The sequence below is a fragment of the Kogia breviceps genome, chromosome X (genome assembly GCF_026419965.1).
Source record: "Kogia breviceps isolate mKogBre1 chromosome X, mKogBre1 haplotype 1, whole genome shotgun sequence".
Lineage (NCBI taxonomy): Eukaryota > Metazoa > Chordata > Mammalia > Artiodactyla > Physeteridae > Kogia > Kogia breviceps.
The window spans coordinates 132,748,097-132,769,609 of NC_081330.1; the positions used below are offsets into that span (position 1 = coordinate 132,748,097).

The following is a 21,513-nucleotide window of genomic DNA, read 5'->3' on the forward strand; positions in this document are numbered from 1 at the left end:
CCCTCCCCCCTGGTAACCGCTAGTTTCTTCTCTGTGAGTCTGCTTCCTTTTTTGCTATATTCACTAGTTTGCTTTGTCTTTTAGATTCCACATATAAGTGAGATCCTACAGTATCTGTCTTTCTCTGCCTGACTTGTTTCGCCGAGCGTAATATCTTCCAGGTCCATCCACGGTGTTGCAAATGGCAAAAGTTTGTCGTTTTTTTATGGCGGCATAAAAATGTTAAAGAACCTCTCCGGAACCGCTCCAACCTCAGAGCATGCATTGTTTACACACCAAGGTTTAGTAAAACACTCAGATGGCGTTTGACTGCAAACTGAAGCAGGAAGTGTTAGGGGTGGGGCCGGGGATTGGTGGCCAAAGTGGTTTGAGAAGTCAAGAAGATGGTATTAAGAAAAGGGTATAAAAAAGGGGGGGGGGGTGGATATCATCAGATGAAGATTCTTGCTTCAGTGCTCTGTGGCAGCTGATCCGGTGCATGTCAGAGTGCAGTCACAGTACTTCAGAGGAATGACATCACCTTTTCCCACTGTCCCCGCAAAACAAGCACCTTAAAGATGGCGCAGCTGATTGCATTCTCCAGAGGTGACCTGACATCTCCCATCCACAGGTTCTTATCTTGCCTCTCCCGCAAGAAGTGGAGCCTAAATTCCTTCTCCTTGCATCCGAGACAAACTTACTATACATGTCTTAGTTCCCTAGAGCTGCCAAAACAATGCACCACTGATTGGGTGATGCACTGGGGCTTCACCCAATCATCAAGCGACTGGGGCTTCAACATCAGACATGTATCTCTCCTAGTTCTGGAGGCTGGAGTCTGAGATGCAGGCGTGGGCAGGGCTGGTCCCTGCCGAGGCCTCTCTCCCGGGCGTGTGGACGGCCGTCTCCTCCCTGTGTCCTCACGGGGTCGCCCCTCTGTGTGCGTCTGGGTCCTGATCTCCTCCTCTTAGAGGGACACCCGTCCTCTGGGATCAGACCCACCCTAGTGGGTGGACCTCATTTAACCTTCATCCCCTCTTTAAAGAGCCCATCTCTGAATACAGCCACACTCTGAGGTCCTGGGGGTTGGACTTCAACATATGGATTTTGAAGGCACGCAGTTCAGCCCACGTCACCACAGAATGGGGGTGGAAGGGACGCTTCTAAGATGAGGTTCGGAAAAAGCCCCTGTAGCTTCCTCCCGTTTCACCAGGGAGCATCCCTGGCGGGAACCAGCCCCAGGGCTGGGAGGAAACCCACGCCGCACGGACGTGGTCCTGCGGACAGCCCCAGCAGAACCCAGCTTCAAGGCACCCCTCTTCCGCTCTCGATTTGACGACCTCTGCGTGCTCGATCCAGAATAGCACCCCATCCACCTAAATATGCGACCGACCTCATCCCATTTAATGAAAACCATGAAGTAGACCTGAAACTTGGGAAGAGAGAGGGCAGAGGTTGCACTATTTCATTCATATTCCTTATATGGAGGAGGGGCCAGGAATCCAGTTTGTTTCTGAAATGGCTGCATTCAGCTCTTTCCGAGATTCCATCTCCCGGCAGCCTTTATTTTACTTTTGACAAGCTGGTGTCGCACCAGGTGTAGCCTTGAGAGAAGCGGCTCCCTCTGGTCCCACAGAGCTCTGATGCGTAGGCTCTACCTGCAAGCATCCCGGCTTGCACGGCAGGAACTCAGAAGAACAGACACCCAGCCTGCAACCACAAAAGCCTGCGGCCATCCCACACCCCCAACTCAGGAAATAATAGCACGCCCCTCTTATGAACACTGGCAACTAGTATGAGCGATGCTGCGTCTGCCCTCGGCGTCTTGCTTCTTGCAAAATTCTGGACAGATCTTTGAGAGCAAGAAAATCGGTAGCACCAGCTCCAAAACGAGGTCGGAGTTTTGAAGCTGTCGTTCTTTTTTCTTTCAATTTAAATTTTAGTTTTTTAATTGAAGTATAGTTGCTGAAGTTACAGGTGTACAATATAGTGATTCACAATTGTTAGAGGTTGTACTCCATTTACAGGTATTATAAAATATTGGCTATGTTCCCTGTGCTGTATAATGTATCCTTGTCGCTTTTTTTTTTTAAACATCTATATTGGAGTATAATTGCTTTATAATGGTGTGTTAGTTTCTACTTTATAACAAAGTGCATCAGCTATACGTATACATATATCCCCATATCCCCTCCCTCCCTATCCCACCCCTCTAGGTGGACACAGAGCACCGAGCTGATCTCCCTGCTCTCTGCGGCTGCCTCCCACTGGCTGTTTTCTTGTAGCTTATTTTATACCTAATAGTTTGTACCTCTTACTGGCCTCCCCCTCTACTGCTGCGCCTCCCCTCCCTGCTGGTAACCAGTAATGCATTCTCTATAGCTGTGAGTCTGCTTCTTTTTTGTTATATTCACTAGTTGGTTATGTTTTTTACATGCCACATATAAGTGATAACATACAGTGTTTGTCTTTCTCTGTCTGACTTATTTCACTTAGTATGATCATCTCTAGGTCCATCCATGTTGTTACAAATAGCCTTATTTTATTCTTTTTTATGGCTGAGTAATATTCCATCGTATATTTGTACCACATCTTTATCCGTTCATCTGTCGATGGACATTTACGTTGTTTCCATGTCCTGACTGTTGTAACTAGTGCTTCTGGGAACATTGGGGTGCATGTGTCTTTTCAAATTATGGTTTTCTCTGGATATATGCCCAGGAGTGGGATTGCTGGATCACATGGTAGCTCTTATTTTCAGTTTTTTAAGGAGGCTCCATCCTGTTCTCCATAGTGGCTGCACCAGTTTACATTCCCACCAGCAGTGCACGAGGGTTCCCTTTTCTCCACACCCTCTCCAGCTGAAGCGATCGTTCTGTGGCAAGTGCACAGCTTATCTTGGGTGGGCTGGACTGTAAAACATTCCTGCACCATCAGTCTGGGATGTGCCACATTGACGGATCCCCTGCCGCCAGTGCAACCTTGTCATTTTGCAAAGAGGAAGGCAGCCCGCCAACTGGCTAAAGGTAGACAGATATATACATATTTTTAGAGCTTTTCCGTAAAAGGTTTACCCCACGCCCTTGGGGCGACAAATGGGAGTGTCTACAGAAACAGACCCTCCACAGTACGACCTCCAGTTCCTCAAATTCTCACGGGGATCTAAAATAAGACAAGCTGAGGTGTTGGTTTTCTGGGGTTGCTGTAACAAATTACCCCAAACTGGGGGGACTTAGGACAACAGAAATGTAGCCTCTCACAGTTCTGGAGGGCAGAAGTGTGAGATGAAGGCGTGGGCAGGGCTGGTTCCTTCTGGAGGCTCTGAGGGAGAAGCTGTCCCATCCGCTCTCCCAGCTTCTGGTGGTCCTGGGCTTGTAGATGCATTACCCCAATCTCCACCTCCTTCTAAACAATGCTTTCTCCTCTTTGTGTTTCCTTTTCGTGTGGGGACATGTGTCCCTGCATCACTGGATTTAAGGCTCACCTGGTTTATCCAGGCTGATCTCACGTCAACATCCTCAGTCACATCCACAAAGACTCTTCTTCCAAACAGCGTCCCATTGATGGATAGTAAGAGGACATATCTTTTTTTTTTGGGGGGGGGGGCACCGCTGAACCCAGTACCTGGTCCATGAAAGACAACCTCTAAGCTTCTTGGCCATTGGCTTTTTAAAAATATGGTGGCATCTCAACATTTTGGCCAAAGATTGTGGAATCCCCTACCAGGAATTCACATTAATCCAGATACCTTCAGATTCCTTAATGATCACGCAGTAGAAATATTAGACTAATTGACATTTTCAAATCCTAAAATTTAGACCCACAGACTCCAGCCTAAATGGCTTCACGGTCTGTATTCAAATGCCCCACAGAAGGCTGGGCCCATTGAGGGATCAATTTTCCCCCAAACTATACAGTTTCGTCCATTGAACACTCAGTTGCGAATCTTTTGGAAATTTTTTTTTAATTTATATTTTTATTGAACTAACGATAGTTGATTTACAATGCTGTGTTAATTTCTGCTATACAGCAAAGTGACTCAGTTATACATATATATACATTCTTTTCAATATTCTTTTCCATTATGATTTATCCCAGGATATTGAATATAGTTTCTTCTGGAAATTTGAAACTCTTTGTACTGTCTCTAGACAAGCCCACACCTACTCCCCCCACTTTTAAAAGCTAAAGCGCTATGTCTGATATTCAGTGAACTCCAGTTCTGTGTGTGTCCACACAGCAGATTAAATTTGTTTCTAAATTGTTCTTAGTTCTGTGTCCCTCAAAGATTTCACACCACAGAACATTCCTATCCCATGAAGGTCTTTTTGTATTTAACCTCAAGCTTATCTGTCACCCTCGTATCATCTTTCTTTTGGCCTGAGAGGGCAGCCACAAATTCAGCAAAATTCAAAACAAGTGATACCAAACCCTCGTTTTTCTTACAAAGTTCCACTGTTCATTATACAAACACATGGTTGTGCCGTTGTTTTTGGTGGTGTTAACCCCAAATGTACCCCATGTATGCGCGATGGATACTACCTGTTGTGCCTTTTATCCTATGGACAGGTGTTTGATGTTACGGCCAGGCACGAGGTGCTGGTGGCATCCTTGCTTTCTGGACATGGGTGGAATCTCTCTGCTCTTTCAAGGTTATGGGATGGGATGTTTCAGGGCTCCTTTTGGATATGTCCAGTATTGCCTGTTTCCATTCAAGTCTATCCACATTTTCTAAGAGTGCTCTGAACAGCACTTCTTTTTTTCCCCTTTACTTGTGTACTTTTAAATGGAAGGATTGTTGATTTACAATGTTTTAGTTCCAGGTGGACAGCAAAGTCATTCAGTTCTATATATAGTGTGTGTATATGTGTGTATATATATATATTCTTTTCAGATTCTATTCCATTATAGATTATTACAAGATATTGAGTACGGAGCCCTGTGTTGTACAGTAGGTCCTTGTTGTTTATCTATTTTATATATCTGCTAATCCCAAACTCCTGTTTTATCCCTCCCACCCCCTTTTCCCTAATTCGAAAAGATACATGCAGCCAAGTAAATAAAAATAAATTAATTAATTTAAAAAAAAAAAAAGATCTTAGGGAAAAACCTGAACAAACTTTTTGGCCAACCCAATATAAATTACATATACACTATGTAAAACATATACATCATACAGATTATACAAATGTATTTATTATGAGTATCGTATTTTAAAATCCGTGTTCTCATCTAATGCTCCAGGGCTTTATTGTTGGACATGCCTTTTGACACGTGAAGAATTTATTTCCGAGTCAAGAGTAGACAGAGAGGCCTGCTTTGTTTACATTTAAGTCACGCTGCAGTTTTCTGAATAACGTTTACTGGGTGACCCAGGTTCTTTGCCCTGTTATTCTGGAGCCCTGTGAAGTGCATTTCTCAATCTCTTTCTTTCCTCTGCAATAGGAAACTATTTTTTTAAACCCTGGCTTTATCATGAGAAAAGCTAGTCGTCACCTCTTGCCCCCGCCACCACGCCTCGGAGGGGATGATGCTTTGTGATGCTTTGTGATGCTGGCCTGAATCGTCCATTAAGGAAGAATTCCAGCCACAGACGCCTTCCTCCAAGATCAGGGGGCGTGTTTCTACTTAGAGTCACATCCTCCTTACTTCCTTCATGAGTTTTCAACTTTCCTCTTCCTACCGATAAGTACTGATGATCCACTGCAGCAATCTGTTTCTCCGATAAGAATTAATAAATGTTTTCTTACGTCCCTCCTGGAACTTAAGATGAACCACAGAACCACAGTTTCTAGGTAAGCCCTAAGATAACTCTCAATCTGTATCCCCTGTGAAATCTTGTGTGTTCTGAGGTCTCTGTCCTTATGAAAAAAAAAAAATTGGCACACAACGTTAGAAAAATCTTTGTAAAGATTCTCCTAATCCAGACACAACCTTTTGGGACATTTTCCTCCCTTTATGGGGCGGGGGAGGCACCATCCTGTTACATAATGAAGACCAGAGTGTGTTACAAAATTTGGATGACTGCCTATATTACTTAAAATTTGGTCATAATGCTCCCATTCTGAAGAGTTTGAAAATCCCCTTACGTAAACAGACCAGTATACATCCCTATATGTCTGGGTGTTGGAAGTATGTCTATTTATTTCTCTATAATAAAAACGGCCTTGAACCATTGGTCTCATTGTCAGATCATGTCACTAAAACAGAATAGCACTGACTGAGCGGCTTAAACGGCAGAAATTTATGGTCTCCAGTCCCGGAGGCTGGAGTCTGAGATGCAGGCGTGGGCAGGGCTGGTCTCTCCCGAGGCCTCTCTCCCGGGCGTGTAGACGGCCGTCTCCTCCCTGTGTCCTCCCGTGGTCGTCCTTCTGTGTCTGTCTGTGTCCTGATCTCCTCTTCTCATAAGGACACCAGTCCTATGGCATCACAACCCACCCTTGTGACCTCATTGTACCCTCATCCCCTCTTTAAAGACCCCATCTCCAAATCCAGCCACATTTTCTGAGGTCCTGGGAGTTGGGACTTCAACATTTGAATTTGTGTGAGATTGCAGAGCACATTTCATCCCATAATCATGGGTAACTCCGATCATGAGGCTTCTGACATTCTCCAAAATTGAATTCTGAAAAGTACATTTCTAGACATAGAACGACTGCACCAAAACATGTGATCATTTTGTAACATTACAACCAAGAGTGTATAAGAATTCCCTCATTAGCATGGAACATTTCACCTGTACCATGTCAGGTGGATTTAAAAACAAAAAGAAAGAAGCCGTCACATTTGTTCTCAGTCCAGTTTCTTTGATTATTAGTTATTTTAAAGATTTTTGTTTCCTCCCTGTGTGAATGACCCGTAGCTATGCCCTTTTTGGGGTTGTCTGTTAACGCCCATTGAACATATATCAGTTTGGCTCATGTACTTTTCTTAGGCACTTTGCATTCTTGTTGTAAATGTGTTTTTATTTTGTTTATAATTCCATAACGTTCTTAACATTTTTAGGTTGTCAGATCTATTTATCTGTTTACCCCTGTCATTCTGTCTCTGTCAAGTTTAGGAGGTCCTCTTGTGACCATCCAGGGATTGGAAAACTGGCTCCACAATCATCTTCTAGTCTTGTTGATTTATTTTATTTGGCCACGCCACACGGCTTGGGGGATCTTAGTTCCCGGACCAGGGATTGAACCTGTGCCCCCTGCAGTGGAAGTGTGGACTCCTAACCACTGGACCACCAGGGAAGGCCCTAGTCTCGTTGTTTTAAGTTTGTTTTCCCACTTCTTTATTTAATTTATTTAATTAAAAAATTTTTAATGTTTATACAATTTGTTTTTTTTTTTTTTTTTTTTTTGCGGTACGCGGGCCTCTCACTGCTGTGGCCTCTCCCGTTGCGGAGCACAGGCTCCGGACGCGCAGGCTCGGCGGCCATGGCTCACGGGCCTAGCCGCTCCGCAGCAAGTGGGATCTTCCCGGACCGGGGCACGAACCCGCGTCCCCTGCATCGGTAGGCGGACTCCCAACCACTGCGCCACCAGGGAAGCCCTATACAATTTTTAAAGGTTACTTTTCCATTTGCCGTTATTATAAAAAATTATTAGCTATATTTCTTGTGTTGTACAATACAATCTTGAGCCTGTCTTACACTTTTCCCCTATCTTTAAATCTAGTCCTTCTGAAATGGATTTTAGTTTTCTTTCATGGTAATGTCTTTGTGGTACTTTTCAAAAGCATACAAGGCGAGAATCTAAAGAAGCTTTTAATCCAAAGTAGATAACAGTTGGTACTAGAATATTATTTATAATGTCTAGAGACATATACGACTTGATCTAATTTTTCTCATGTTACTTTGTGGTACTTGGAATTCACGGAAAGCTCCAGACACTAGCACATGAGCTCAAAGGGCAGTGATCACCGCCTGACCCAAGTGATAAGGTGTGGTTTGTGGATTCTAGGATGCAGGTCACCGTGGCTCATGGGGTCCACCCCACTCATTCATTTTCCCAACTTGAGGTTTTAGGTAGGGAAAGGAAACTGCGTTGACGTATGACGGAACAGGATGAGGGATGCCCTTGGTGAAATCTCTCTTGAGTCATCACGTTTACTTCCTAATCATCCTTACTTTCTAATCATCACTATGATTCCTTGGGTAAAATATAACTTTTAAAGTTCAAGTTCAGAAGCACAGTTAAACAGCAGCCACAGGGGCATAGAACGTTAACTTCTCTTTCGGGTGAAGGATGCTTCTATCCACCATATGTATTCACGTTTCGGGAAGCAGGACCCACCTGTGTGCCTCCAGCATCACAGCTTAGATTTTCCATGAATCTCTTCAGCATCTGACAAGTAAAAACTTTCCTGCATATCTTTGGTGATGAGTAAATGCACCGTCTTCTAATTACAGGCTGGTCTATCCCAGGCAATGTGTCTATTCTCAACATGTTCCTCTACAGTTTCCTTTGAAGTATCTCAAGAAAAGCCTCCGAGTAAGTAGACGCGTATAAAAACATTATTCATAGACGTTGGAGCTCCATAGATGAATAAGAGCTGTGTGACAGTCAAATGTCCTTGTACTTTTTCAGATTTTTTTTTTTTTTTTTTTTTTTTTTTTTTTCGGTACGCGGGCCTCTCACTGTTGTGGGCTCTCCCGTTGCGGAGCACAGGCTCCGGACGCGCAGGCTCGGCGGCCATGGCTCACGGGCCCAGCCGCTCCGCGGCATGTGGGATCTTCCCGGACCGGGGCACGAACCCACGTCCCCTGCATCGGCAGGCGGACTCTCAACCCCTGCGCCACCAGGGAAGCCCACTTTTTCAGATTTTTAAACTTCAGTTTGTAGAGAGGGTGGCTTAGGGTTTTGTTTTACTCTAGTGACGGTGGATTGCTTGATTTTACCCAACTGTGCACATATTTAACCATCCGGGATTCTACCTTGGATGAGTTCATTGCTCTCAGCCCATTTGGAGTTCATGACCTCCCTAACCAGGGCGGCGTGTGTGACATCTCCACGGTGAAAACTTCATTTCCATCAGCAGGAAGGCCATTGCTAGGTCAAAACTTATCCACGTGTGTTGGGTCGAACACTCATGCAACAAGTGAAGTCGAAGCTGTTTGAAAAGGGGGTCCGCTTTGCGTAGAATATCTCTAGAGAGCCAGGCGCCAAAGCACAGCCCTTGGGGTGCGTGGAGGCGCGTTGTGAGCGGTGAGGATTCAGCTGGGCTCCCACGGGGGCAGGCCTCTGATGACGGTGGGTGTCCTGATCATGGCGGCAGAGGTCCATCGTGGAGGCAGAAGTGCCCAGGAGTTTTAACAGAACGTAGCCAACTAACTAGGTTACCATGAACTCCTAGTGCGTTAAACCAGCGCACACTCACCACAGGGCCGTCCGGACAAGGGAAGAAGCAGCAGCAGAGGATCGCAAACCTACTAAAAGAGAGCGCTTATAAAGACGTGAATCACTCCTTGCCAGGAAGACATTCACTGGTGCCGAATGAAAGCACAAAACCCCCCTGCGTGGCTATGCAGCAGCTCACCTGAGAAACAGGAACGGAATCACTGATCATGAGAAATGACATAGGCTATTCCTACTAAACGACGGCTTCGTCTGAATGACAGTAAAGTCTAACCGCGGAAATCGGAAACCGTATTCCTGTAACTGAACACTTCTCGGAATCAGAACATGTAATAAAATATATTAGAATGTATACTCCAGAACATATTAGAATGTAGTAATATCACATAAATAATACCTAATATTATATGTAAATTGTAGCGTCTGAAGGCAGCTGAAAACTTCTTTTGGAATATATGTATTAGAACATATAATAATAAAGCATTAGAATATATATCTCAGAATAGATTAGAATATATGGGGCATAAATAGTATCTAATATTATATACATAAAAAATGTAAAGTCTGTGAGGGCAGCTGAAAACCTCTTTTGGAGTATATATATATTAGAACATATAATAAAACATTAGAATATATACTCAGAATAGATGAGAATATATGTGATATAATATCTAATATTAATATATATAAATATAAAGTCTGTGAGGGCAGCTGAACACCTCTTTTGGAATATATATATATTAGAACATAATCAAATAGAATATATACTATAAAACGTATCACAGAATAGATTATAATATGTGATACTTAATATCTATTATACACATATAAATTGTAAAGTCTCTGAAGACCGGTAAACACTTACTTTAGAATATATATCAGAACATATTGGAATGTAATATATATAATAATATAGAGAGATTTGTAACCTTTGTGAAGGCAACTGTACGCTTTTTATTTTAACTCAGTATATACACCTGGCACACATATCTACTTATAGACACACACATTTACAAATATACGGAATTCCAAGAAGTGGCCACAGCTGCCCTCAGGGACCACCCTTTTTATCTCTCCCTCATTCAACACCGCCTACACCTGTTTCGGCCTTGACTTTAGAGCTCATTCTGCGTACGTACGGGGAGCCTTTCGTCCGCTGGGTTACAGAGTTCGGTATTTCCCTGCCCCATCACCACCGAATACTCATCGCAAAGGCGGTACAAAGGACCCTGTAATGCCTCGCTTGCAGGGCTTTTTTTCCTTTTCGCCTTTCAAGAAATATGCTGTGGTTTCTGAAGAATTTTTATGAGCCTTCCAGATGAAAGTGGCTTTGTTCATCAAGGTGTTGTGAAACCCGCCGGGATATTTATAGGAACAGGTAGGTATGCGGTCAAGCTCCGGGCGGGCGAGGAAGGGTCAGATCCACTCCGCCACCCAGAGTTTAACTCTGCAAGCGTCTCTGTTACTTTTTCCTGCCCGGCTGCCATTAGAAGGGCAAGGCGTGCCTTTCACTGGGCGTGAAACCCTAGCCTTGACCGTCGACCTTAATTAGCCAGCCCGACCGCAGTCACAAGGTCGCGTCCGCGTGCAGACGCGCCCTTGCCCGGCGTGGACCGTCCCGGTCGCCCCACCGCGGGGCACGGCCTGGTGGCCTGAGCGCAGGGAACCAGTCCTTGTCTAAGCAGCCGCCGGGGCGCACGCGGCCCGCTCCTGGAGCGCATTTTTCGCATTCCAGCTCAAGATCTGGCAACCAGCAGAGAGCAGGCGTCTCGCCCGGGGAAAAAGCCACCCACAATGTGCAGAGGAGGGCTGGGGCGCGGCTGGCAGCCGGGGGCCAGTACACCACACCCAGAGCCGGTTCTGATTTCCTGTCACCTCCTCCCAGTTGGCCAAGCGAGGCAGGCCTGGCCTGGTTCCCCGTAAAACGCCTCCTTTCTGAACTTCTGGCCTCTGCGACAGACCGTCCCCACGCCGACCCGAGGACTCAGGGGCAGGAGCCTCCCTTTCAAGGGCGGAATCGCTGGAATCCCGCCAAACAATAGGGCAGGCACGGCGCCCTCTCGCTGCTCAAACTGTGGTCCGCGGACCTGCAGCCCGGATCGCCCTGGGGGCTGCTCAGAAAGACTGATTCCAGGCGTTCCTTGCCCGGCCCGCTGTGGTCCAATGAGCACTTGAAACACATCCCCGGAAAAAACAGTGGCCGGATCCGTCTGGCTACATGTGCATTTCAGATACAGCCCCGACATTTTGGGGGTGTAACTATAACCAAAGATGGCCTGGGACACACTTGCCATTAGGAAAAACCAAGCGCTATCGTTGTGTGTCTGTGACCGTCCTGCGTTTCTTTTCCGAAATCGTCCCTGGTGTGTTTACACCAGCGGCCCGTCAAGTTGCATGCGCTGCATTCGGTAGTTCTCTGATTGCTACCTGCCTCTTAGTATTTTTTAAGATGGTTCTTTTGAAATAATTAAAGATTTATCGGAAACTGTCAAGAAACGCTCCGGGAACGCAGCTCCGCGCTTCCCTCATGGTGCATATCTTACATGACTGCCGTTCAGCAAGCCAGGGCTGGGAGCGGCCTCGGTCCCGGGGCTTATTCGCCAGACGTGGCGGCCGCCCGCCGGGACTCGCGGGCACCGCGCGGTCGGCGGAGCGCGCCCCATCCGCATCCGACGCCAGCTTTACCTTTTAACTTTACTTTTCTTTCAGCCACGCCCTCCCGCTCCCCAGCCGGTCCCGCCTCCCCCCAGCCTTCCGTGCGGGGGCGCCCCGGGGCGCGGGGGCCGCGCGCACCTCCCCGCCCGCGCCCGCACCAGAATGGCGGGAGAGGCCCCGGGCGCCCGGGCCCTGAGGTCCCAGGGCTGGGCTGCGGAGGGGGCGGGGCGCGGCGGGGGCGGGGCGCGGCGGCGCGGGCCACACCCCCAGCCGGGCGGGCAGAGTCCGGGCCGGCGCCCGGGCGTGCGGAGGGAGCGCGCGGCCCCGCCCAGGCCGCTTCCGCCCGGCCCCCCAGCAGCGCGCACGCGGCGCCCGCGCGGCGGCGGCGGGCGCGGGACGAGAGGGATGAGCAGGCAGCCGGGCGCCCGCGGCCAGGACCCCGCCTCGCGCCCGCCCTCCCGGGCCGCGCCGCGCCCGCCCCCACAGGCCGCTGGCCACTCCCACCGGCTGCCGCCGCCGCTCGTGCCCTGAGCGCCGCCCCGCGCCCCGCCATTGTGCCCACCGCGCCGCCAGCTGCGCCCGGCCGCCGACGCGGAGGCGGGGCCCGCGCATGGGTGGGCGCCGCTGATGCCGCCGCCGCCGCCGCGCCGCCCGCCGAGGCTGCGTCCCGGGAAGCCCGGCCCCCCGCGCCCCCCGGACCTGAGCGCGCCCCCATGGAGGCGCCCGGGCTGGCCGAGGCGGCCGCGGCGGACGCCGACTCCCGAGAGAGCTCGGGGGAGACCCCCGACGGCGCGCCCGCGCACTTCCCCGGCCCCGGGGCGTCCTCGCCGGAGCCGCCCGCCTACCGCCCGCAGGACTTCGACACGCTGGCCACCGTGGGTGAGTGCGACGCGCGGGGACCCGGCCCGCCGGGGCGCTCGGCGCCGCCCGGGAAGCCGGCGTCAGACAAAAGGCTCGTGTGCGGTCGCCCGGCCGCCGCCCGGGAAGCGCCCCGCCTGGGCCCGCCTGCTCGGGGTCTCCGCGCGGGGCTCCCCCCGCGCCCTGGGTCCCCCGAACTCTCCGAGACTCGGAGGGCTTCCTTCCGGCCCCCGAGAGCCTCTCCACCTGCGGGCGTTGTGCCCCGCACCTCCAAAGTCTCCTGATTGAGACCTTGCCGCCCGCCCCCCAACAACATCCCCGGTGTCTGGGCCCCCCCCGACGTCACAGAACTTGCTGGGGTCACGTCACATTGAGCACGTCGCGCGCCCTCCCAGGCAGGGGCTCCCGGGGACGGAGGCGGCGGCGGCCGCGGAGACCCTTGCAGACCTCACCTTGGCCGGGCTCCCCCTCTGCCCCGCGTCGGGATGCTCCCGCCTGGACTTGAGAGCGTATCTGGAACTGGGGGGTCAGGTGTCCCGTGGCGTTTTAGGGGCGCGGGGCGGCTTTGGGGGTGAATTACGCATTTCCCTACTCTGCCGTATTTTCCGTCTGTGTATCCGGAACTGGGCATTTCTTTTATCCGGCCCTGATTTCCTTTTTGTCGTCCTCCTTTGAACCTGACCACTGCTAGGCAGCTGGAAACGTGACGTCTCCCGTTCTCTGAGTGCCTGGATCCCAAAACGTGTCGCTGTATGGATCCCGCCCTGAGTGGGTCAGGATATCCCAACTCTGCAAGGGCGCTGCCTTCAAGCTGTGGGCTCAAGCCAGCCTGTGGCTTCTTAGCAACTCTTTGTTGTTAAGGGAGTTGTCCTAACCTGTCAGGAAAGAATCAGTGGGGAAGGGGGCACATACCATAAATGACCTTGGAGCAGGGGTACCCAGGTCCTTCTTCGGGCCCTTCCCCACCCTCCCTTGGAAGGGAGGAAGCATTGGCCTCAAGGGCATGGCTTGGGGCTTCATATTACCAAGGGGCACAGCCAGAGTGGCATTAGAACCACTCAGAGTAGCCTTGAAACCTTCCCTTTTCCGTCAGTAGCCTTTTGCCCGTGTGTAGTTGGCTGTGAGGAAGGGGTGCCCAGGAAGCCTGGTTTGGGACTAGGAAGCCTGGTTTGGGACGGAGGGGACAGAAGGCACCCTCCCTCTCTCCTGCTTCTCTCCTCCTCTCCCTCTAAGCCTTGTCCATCTCCTTCATCTTCTCTCTCTCTTTCTCTGTCCATCTCTCTCTCCCTTTGCTGTTTTTCTCTCTCTGTGTGTGTCTCTGTCTCAGCTTCTCCATCTCTCTCTCTCCCTTTCTTTTTCTCTGTCTCTCCCTCCCTCCCTCCCTCTGGGGCGCTCTGCAGGGCTGCTTTAAAAGCTGGCTGTGTTTTGCAGGGTAGGAGAGGAGGATAGAAACCTAGACCAGTGCAGTCACAAGGGTAGGTGGAAACACAATTCAACAATGGAAAGTTGGTGGAGGACCCGGCGGCCCTTGGCACACAGCTCTGGCAACTGGATCTGTTTTGGGCACTTAAGCAAGTCTATTGTGAAAGGTGCCAGGGCATCGGGCGGGGCGTGGGCTGGCGGGTGGGCTGCGGACGTGACGTAGCCTGGTGTCTGCAGCCACCTGGGGGCCCTTTGGGCGCTGCCTAGTGGGCATAGGGTGCCCAGTGAGTCATCTTGTCCGTAAAAACAGAATGTCACTGCCTCTGGGGGCCGAGCAGGGCCGGGTGGGGGGGGGGCAATGAGCTCTCCAGTTGTCTTTCCCTTTCTTAATGAAGAAGATACTTGCTCTTCAAGTATAACTTCCTGTGGGTTCCAAGGGTGTGAAGGGAGAGCCAGGTCACACACGTTCAGGATGTTGGATCAGCAGGGGCCTGGGACCCAGGGTGTGTGTATGGGTGTGGGTGTGGATGGGGGTGTGTGTGTGGGTGTGTGTGTATGGGTGTGGGTGTGGATGGGGGTGTGGGTGTGGGTGGGTGTGGCTTTGCAGTTTTGGTGGCTTTTTAAAATCACCTTTTGCCAGAACTTTCTTTAATATTCCAGATTTATCTGCGCATGGTTAATCTAAGAAACTAAGAATAAGCTTTTTAAAAATTCCAAACCCATCAGAGGTGTTAGAGTTTCCAGTAACTTTATTTAATTAATTAATTTATTTATTTATTTTTTTGGCGGTACGCAGGCCTCTCACTGCTGTGGCCTCTCCCGCTGCGGAGCACAGGCTCCGGACGCGCAGGCGCAGCGGCCATGGCTCACGGGCCCAGCCGCTCCGCGGCACGTGGGATCCTCCCGGACCGGGGCACGAACCCGCGTCCCCCGCATCGGCAGGCGGACTTCTAACCACTGCGCCACCAGGGAAGCCCTCCAGTAACTTTAGACCACGAGGTGTCATGGACGAAAGTGAGGGGCTATGCTGGGCTCTTTACCCACAGTTAGAACGCAGTTGGGACCAGCGTGGTGCCTCTTCCTCCTAAGCTTTGGGCCCAGGAAACTTAAGTTCCCTTCTGACTGCTCCTGGACCCATTCCCAACTGTCCCCCATCGCAAACAGGCACCCCCAGTGGCTCTGAATCGTCTGAGGCCATCTGTATGCGTTTCTCCAGCTGAGCAAGGCTGTTTTCCACAACTTGAAACGAACCCACACACAAAACAAAACAAACCAAAAAAACATCCTGACAAACCTCTCAACCTTTCTTAACATAACCACAATCCCCACGCCCTTAGAACCTTCCAGAATGAGTCAGGGTGGAAGGACCAAGCTGGCCCGGCTTGTCCTCCACCCTGAAGTTTTGGCCTCACGCAGTTGTGCATTTTCACCTGGTCTGATCGCCAGGCCGTTGTGTGAGCTCTTCTTCTTCTCAGCGACAGGCATTGTTTTCATCCTTTTCTTTTGCCTGTGAGCTGGGCCCCGGGGGAGGCGCCCGTGGGACAGAACTGCCGACTCACAGTCCCCCGGGGAGGGTTGTGGTGATCTGCACAGGTGGGTCGCAGCAGGTGAGCACAGGTGTGATCCTGCGTGATTTAGCAAAACCGGCAGTGGCTGTGCAGGTGGCAGGGCCCCCCAGGAGGGTTGGCACCAGACACCAAGACCCAGCTGGAGGCAGACGCCCCAGTTCACGGGCCGGCCCTGACACCTTGGAGGTAGAGTAAGGAGGAAAGTCAGTGGCCGGTAAGGTCTCAGATGCCCTTAGTCTGTGCTCCTGGATAAACTGTGGGGAGTTGTCCGTGTTCTAGGTTGAGTAGCTCTCCGCTAATTCAGACGGCTTGGAAGGAGGCTCAGCTTGCGTTGGTGAAAAGTCTTCATGGGCATTTTTTAAAGAGCGAGGAAGGGACCTTGGGTCTGGTCTTGGCCAAACTGATTCCATAGATTGAAAAACAAGCTCAGTTACGGAAGGAATGGTGTGCGGCCCCCGGTCCACATTCCTGGTCCTGGTAACCAAGCTTGAGTTCTTGCTGTGAGCACGAACCGTGGTGCCATTAAAGGTGAACGTATTGAAGTGCTGAGAGGCGCGCGGGGGAATTCCAAAGCCCGCACCTAGTCCCGTGCACCCTGCACGGAGTTTCCCCCGTGGCGTCTCCTGTAGGTGTCGCACAGTATCAAAGCCGGGACGCGTGCCGGCGTGGGGTCCATCCCACTGAGGGACCACAGGCCTTAATCAGTGCTCCCACGTTCCATGGGCACTTGAGTTGGTGAGGAGGGGGCGTGCGTGTACTTCTGTCCAGTTTTATCCTGTACATCCGTCTGGGCAGCCACCAGCACTGAGCTCGAGGCACAGAGTTCATTCCCTGACCACAGAAAACATGCTTACGCCTCACACTTTGTGTTTTTTTGCTGTCACATCACGCTGTCAGAAAGTTGTATTTTCTTTGGACTGAGGAGACCTTCCGTAGTGAGTAATTAAACCTGCACTGTTGTCTCTACGTTCGTTTTCCTCGCTGCTGATAAGATTCTCTCATGCATTCTTGGTTCCCCAGAACCGGCCCGAAGTTTTCTCCCTCCCATCACAGGGGCAGCGTGCGTGGCAGGTGGAATCCACACTGGGGAGATTTCCCACTGCACGTGAATGCGTGACTTCTCCCCGGGGCGATGTTGGCAGAACCTGTTAGCAGGGAATGTTGCTGATTGTGTAGCGATACCCAGAAAATTGTGTTCACTTTTTAATCTGATTCACCTTGAGTGGGCACCACAGGAACTTCAAAAGTTAGGTAAAATGCAAGAAAAGAATATTTCTTTTTATAAAATTCTGGAAAATACTGGAAAAGAATGTTTCATCTTACAGAAGCCTTGCAGGCTGTTCCTCCTCATTTATAAAAAAAAAAAAAAGTTTACTTGTTTTTTGGCCACTTCAAGTGGCATGTGGGATCTGAGTTCCCTGACCAGGGATCGAACCCGAGCCGCCTGCAGTGGAAGCGTGGAGTCTTAACCCCTGGACCGCCGGGGAAGGCCCTGCTCCTTCTCATTTAAAAAAAATTGCAGTGAAATTCACATAACACAAAAGGAACCATTTCAAAGGGAACCATGCCATGGTGCTTTGCACATTCACAAAGTTGCATGACCCTCATCTCTGTGAGCTTCCAGAACATTTTCGTCTGCTGCGCCCTCAGGGTGACCCCAAATCTGTGAGCAGTCACCCCCGACTTCCTGCTCCTCCGGCTGCTGGGAACCCCCATCTGCTCTCTGTCTCCATGGGTCGGCCTGTTGTATGTCCTCTTCACCTTACGCACTCTGCTTTCTTACTCTCCATCTCCAGGGGGACGGCGGGGGTCGGAGGAGGGGTGGGACTTTGGGAAGAGAAGCTTAGGAGATGCAGAGCCAGTAGTTCCCTGCTCAGGAGGAGAAGAGGAAAATGGGCCAGAGGATAAGGAAGTATGGGATGGGGAGGATCAGGTGAGGACCAGCCGGGAGGAGAAATGTGCAGTCAGTGAGGGAGGCAGGAATGAGCAAACGGGTCACAGACACGCGCACACAGAACCTGCTGTCCCGGGGCAGATAGAGTCGCCCTTCTCCCCCCACATTCATGTCCTCTCAGAACCTGGGAACCGGAACCTTGTTTGGAAACAGGGTCTCTGCAGATGGGATGAAGTGAAAGGACTGAGATGAGGTCCTCCTGGAGGAGGGTGGCCCTACATCCAATGACAGGGTCCTTCTCAGAGACGGAAGAGGAGAGACACAGACACAGAGGAGAAGCCCCGGGAAGACAGAGGCAGAGACGGGAGGGAGGCGGCCACAAGCCCAGGGACGCCTGGAGCCCCCAGAAGCTGGAAGAGGCGGGAAGGACCCTCCCCGGGAGCCTCTGGAGGGAGCGCGGCCCTGGGACACCCTGACCTCAGACACCTGGTCTCCAGGATGGGGGAGGATGGTTGCCTGTGGCTCTAAGCTCACAGCTTGTGGGAGCCCCAGGAAACTAATACACCTGCCAGAGAGGATTGCAGAGTTGATTTCTACGTGGCTTTACAGCGTGGTCCATGAAGCAGTTTCCCCAAATCCTTGGAGGTGGAGGACACCAGGTTGCATGTATTTTCCGAGGGCGTCCTCATCCCACAAGGCATGTGGGTGTGACTAAAGCAGAACTCACTGTTTGACAGAGGTCATCCTGCAAGCTGGATGGGGCAGAGTTAGTTCCCGTGTGGTCAGGCCGAGGGGCGCCATCTTGAATCCATCCTGACCTTGTTGTCTCGATTGGCACCAGCTGCCACAACAGGATAGCGTCCACTGGGTGTCTTATCAACAACGCGGTTTGATTTCTCCCAGCTCTGGAGGCTGGAAGTCCGAGATCAAGGTGCCGGCGTGGTCGGATTTTGGTGAGAGTTCTCTGCTGGGTTTCGTTGGCTGTCTTGCTGTGTGCCGAGACGGTGGAGAGTAGAAAGCTCTTATAAGGACACTCATCCCATCCTGGGAACCCCACTCTCATGACCTCATCTCCTCCTAATTACTCCGCAAAGACCCACCTCTGGATACCGTCACATTGGTGGGGAGGGGATGGGGCTTCCACCTGGGAATTTGGGGGACACAGACGTCCAGTCCCTAACACCGGGTTGACTTCTCCTTACCTGTCGCCCTGCCTTCTCCCTCCTGAGCTTCTGCCTTTGGGGTGCAGGTGGCTGCCCGAGCAGCAGCCCCACCTTGTCACATCCTGGATTCCTTACAGGAGGACGCCTCTCTCCCTGGATCTGGGGACACACCCCTCCTTGCCCCAACTTGGCTCGTCCGTGGGGACGAGGACGTGGCGCCATGGCGCTGCTCTCAGGCCTGCTTCTGGGGTGGGTCTCTCCACGGGTGGGGACCGCCAAGGAGGCCTTGTCTGCCACTGGAAGCAACGGGCAAAAGCATCACGTGACACGGACACGAGCTTCCCCTTTCCGGGGTCACTTGAAGCTTGTGAGCACGATGTTCGTCCTGAGAAACACGTGTTCACGACGCTCGGTACATCTCCTTCAGTCTCAGGAGCAACTTCTTGGCATTTTCCCCCAAGTTGGTTTTCAAACACCCACATGTCACCACCTCCACACCATTTAAAAACGTGTCCCTTGGGCTTCCCTGGTGGCGCAGTGGTTGAGAGTCCGCCTGCCGATGCAGGGGACGCGGGTTTGTGCCCCGGTCCGGGAGGATCCCACGTGCCGCGGAGCGGCTGGGCCCGTGAGCCATGGCTGCTGAGCCTGCGCGTCCGGAGCCTGTGCTCTGCAACGGGAGAGGCCACGACAGTGAGAGGCCCGCATACAGCAAAAAAAAAAACCCCAAAAAAGTTTCCCTTTTTCCTCTTTTCTTTGAAAAGTACAAATGCTCTTTGTTGCTGGGAAGAACAGTAAAGAACTGAGAAAGGACAGTTCAGTTTTTCAAGGTCATTCCTAGTGCTCTGGTCAGAGCACAGTCATTTCCCTTGAATTTTCACAGGGACCCCCCTGGAGGAGTGAGGCAGGATGGGGCATCTGGGGGTTTTCTCCCCACATGGTCAGGGTGCTGGCTGATTGGGTTTCTGGTGAGAGCAGAGGGTTCCTGGTTGGCCAGATGGCTGTCCTCTTGCCATGTCCTTTCCTGGGTGCCTGTGCAGAGAGAAGGAAGTGCCCTCTTGGATCAGGACTCCACCCATGTGACCTCACTACCTCCTTGGAGGTTACATGTCCAAATACGGTGCCACCAGGAGTCCGGGCTTCACCTTATGAATCTGCGGGAGACACAGACATGCAGCCCCTAACAGTGGTCGAGACAAGGATCGGGGGTGACTCCAAGGTGTGGGGGTTACATGGTTGGAAAGCTGTGCCACCTCTTGGAGACGTCGAGGGGCTGGGGGTGGAGCAGTGTTTGGGGGAAAAGGCCAGGAGTGCCGTTCGGGACGCGGTCAGTTTGATCTGCCTGGGAGACGTCTTTGTCGTTATCTACATCGTCACCATCAGCTTCCACCGCCTGCGGCCACATCCTTCGACCTTCCGCCAGCGTTGTCTGCGTCACTTCTGACACTCGGGCAGCTTTCGTTCAATTGAAATGCACGGAAGGTTTTAAAGGGAACAGTTCCATGGTACAGTGTTGTGCGACCACCCCCTCTATCTGGTTCCAGAACATTTTCATCACCCCCAAAGGACACTCTCTACCCATTAAGCAATCACTCCCCGGCCCCTGGCAAACACTCACCCACGTCTCTGTGGCTCTGCATGTTCTGGACATTTCACATCAGTGGACTCATACGCTGTCTGGCCTTTTTTGTCTGGCTTCTCTCAGTGAGCTTCACATTCTTGAATTTTATCCTGGTAGCCTGTTGAGTGGTTCATTCCTTTTTATGGCTGAGTCATATTTCACAGTGTTGGGTGGACCTGTTTTGTTTCTCCTGTTGCATTCAATGTACCACAGGCTGGGCGGCTTAATAGAAATTTATTTTCACACAGCTCTGGAGGCTGGAGTCTGAGATCCAGGTGTGGGCAGGGCTGGTCCCTCCCGAGGCCTCTCTCCTGGGCCTGTAGACGGCCTCTCCTCCCCGTGTCCTCACGTGGTCGCCCCTCTGTGCGTGTCCGTGTCCTGATCTCCTCTTCTTAGAAGGACACCAGTGCTGTGGGATCGGGACCCACCCTTGTGACCTCGTTTTACCTTCATCACCTCTATAAAGACCCCAGCTCCAAATACAGCCCCATCCTGAGGTGCTGGGGGTTGGGACTTCAAGATGAAAATTGTTTGGGTGGGGGGACACAGTTCAGCCCATAACACCCTGAACCTTTTAATGCATCATTTGGTACCTCAGCCTCTTTGGAGTTCCCATGATGCACTAGTTGAGCCTCACCCCAGGTGGACTTGGCTGATTGGAACCAAAGTCAGTGCTATAACATCATCACCATCATCGTCTTTTCCAAACACAGGCTCATCTCATTTTCCAGGAGATACGATAGTATCTTTGCACGGGTTTGGCGCTCGCTCCTTTCAGCATACCTGTCCTGCATGCACCCCTCCGGTGCTCAGAGCACCTCCTTGTTCTGACTCCGGGTCAGGGAACCGGCGGAGGCGGGCAGGGCTGGGCCCGCGCGGGAAGCCCAAGCCCAGTGCAAGCTCCTCTTCCCTGGTCTCCTGTTGGGATCTCTCTCGTGGCCTCTCCCACCTTTTGGCTAACAGATTACCTCAAACCCAGTGGCTTAAAACAATATGCACCGATTCACCC

At 51.3% G+C, this 21,513-nt stretch overlaps 1 protein-coding gene across 2 annotated transcripts in view; it reads left to right on the forward strand.

The window, feature by feature from the left end:
- Nucleotides 1-12,645: 12,645 nt before the first annotated feature.
- Nucleotides 12,646-21,513, forward strand: part of PRKX (protein kinase cAMP-dependent X-linked catalytic subunit) — an 86,874-nt gene continuing 78,006 nt past the window's right edge. The window contains exon 1 of one of the 2 annotated variants that reach the window (XM_059050687.2): nucleotides 12,646-12,860. In XM_059050687.2, coding sequence (XP_058906670.1) covers nucleotides 12,695-12,860 — 166 coding nt within the window. In that variant the 5' untranslated portion in view covers nucleotides 12,646-12,694. The remainder of the gene's footprint in view (nucleotides 12,861-21,513) is intronic. The other variant, XM_059050686.2, reaches the window with a different exon arrangement.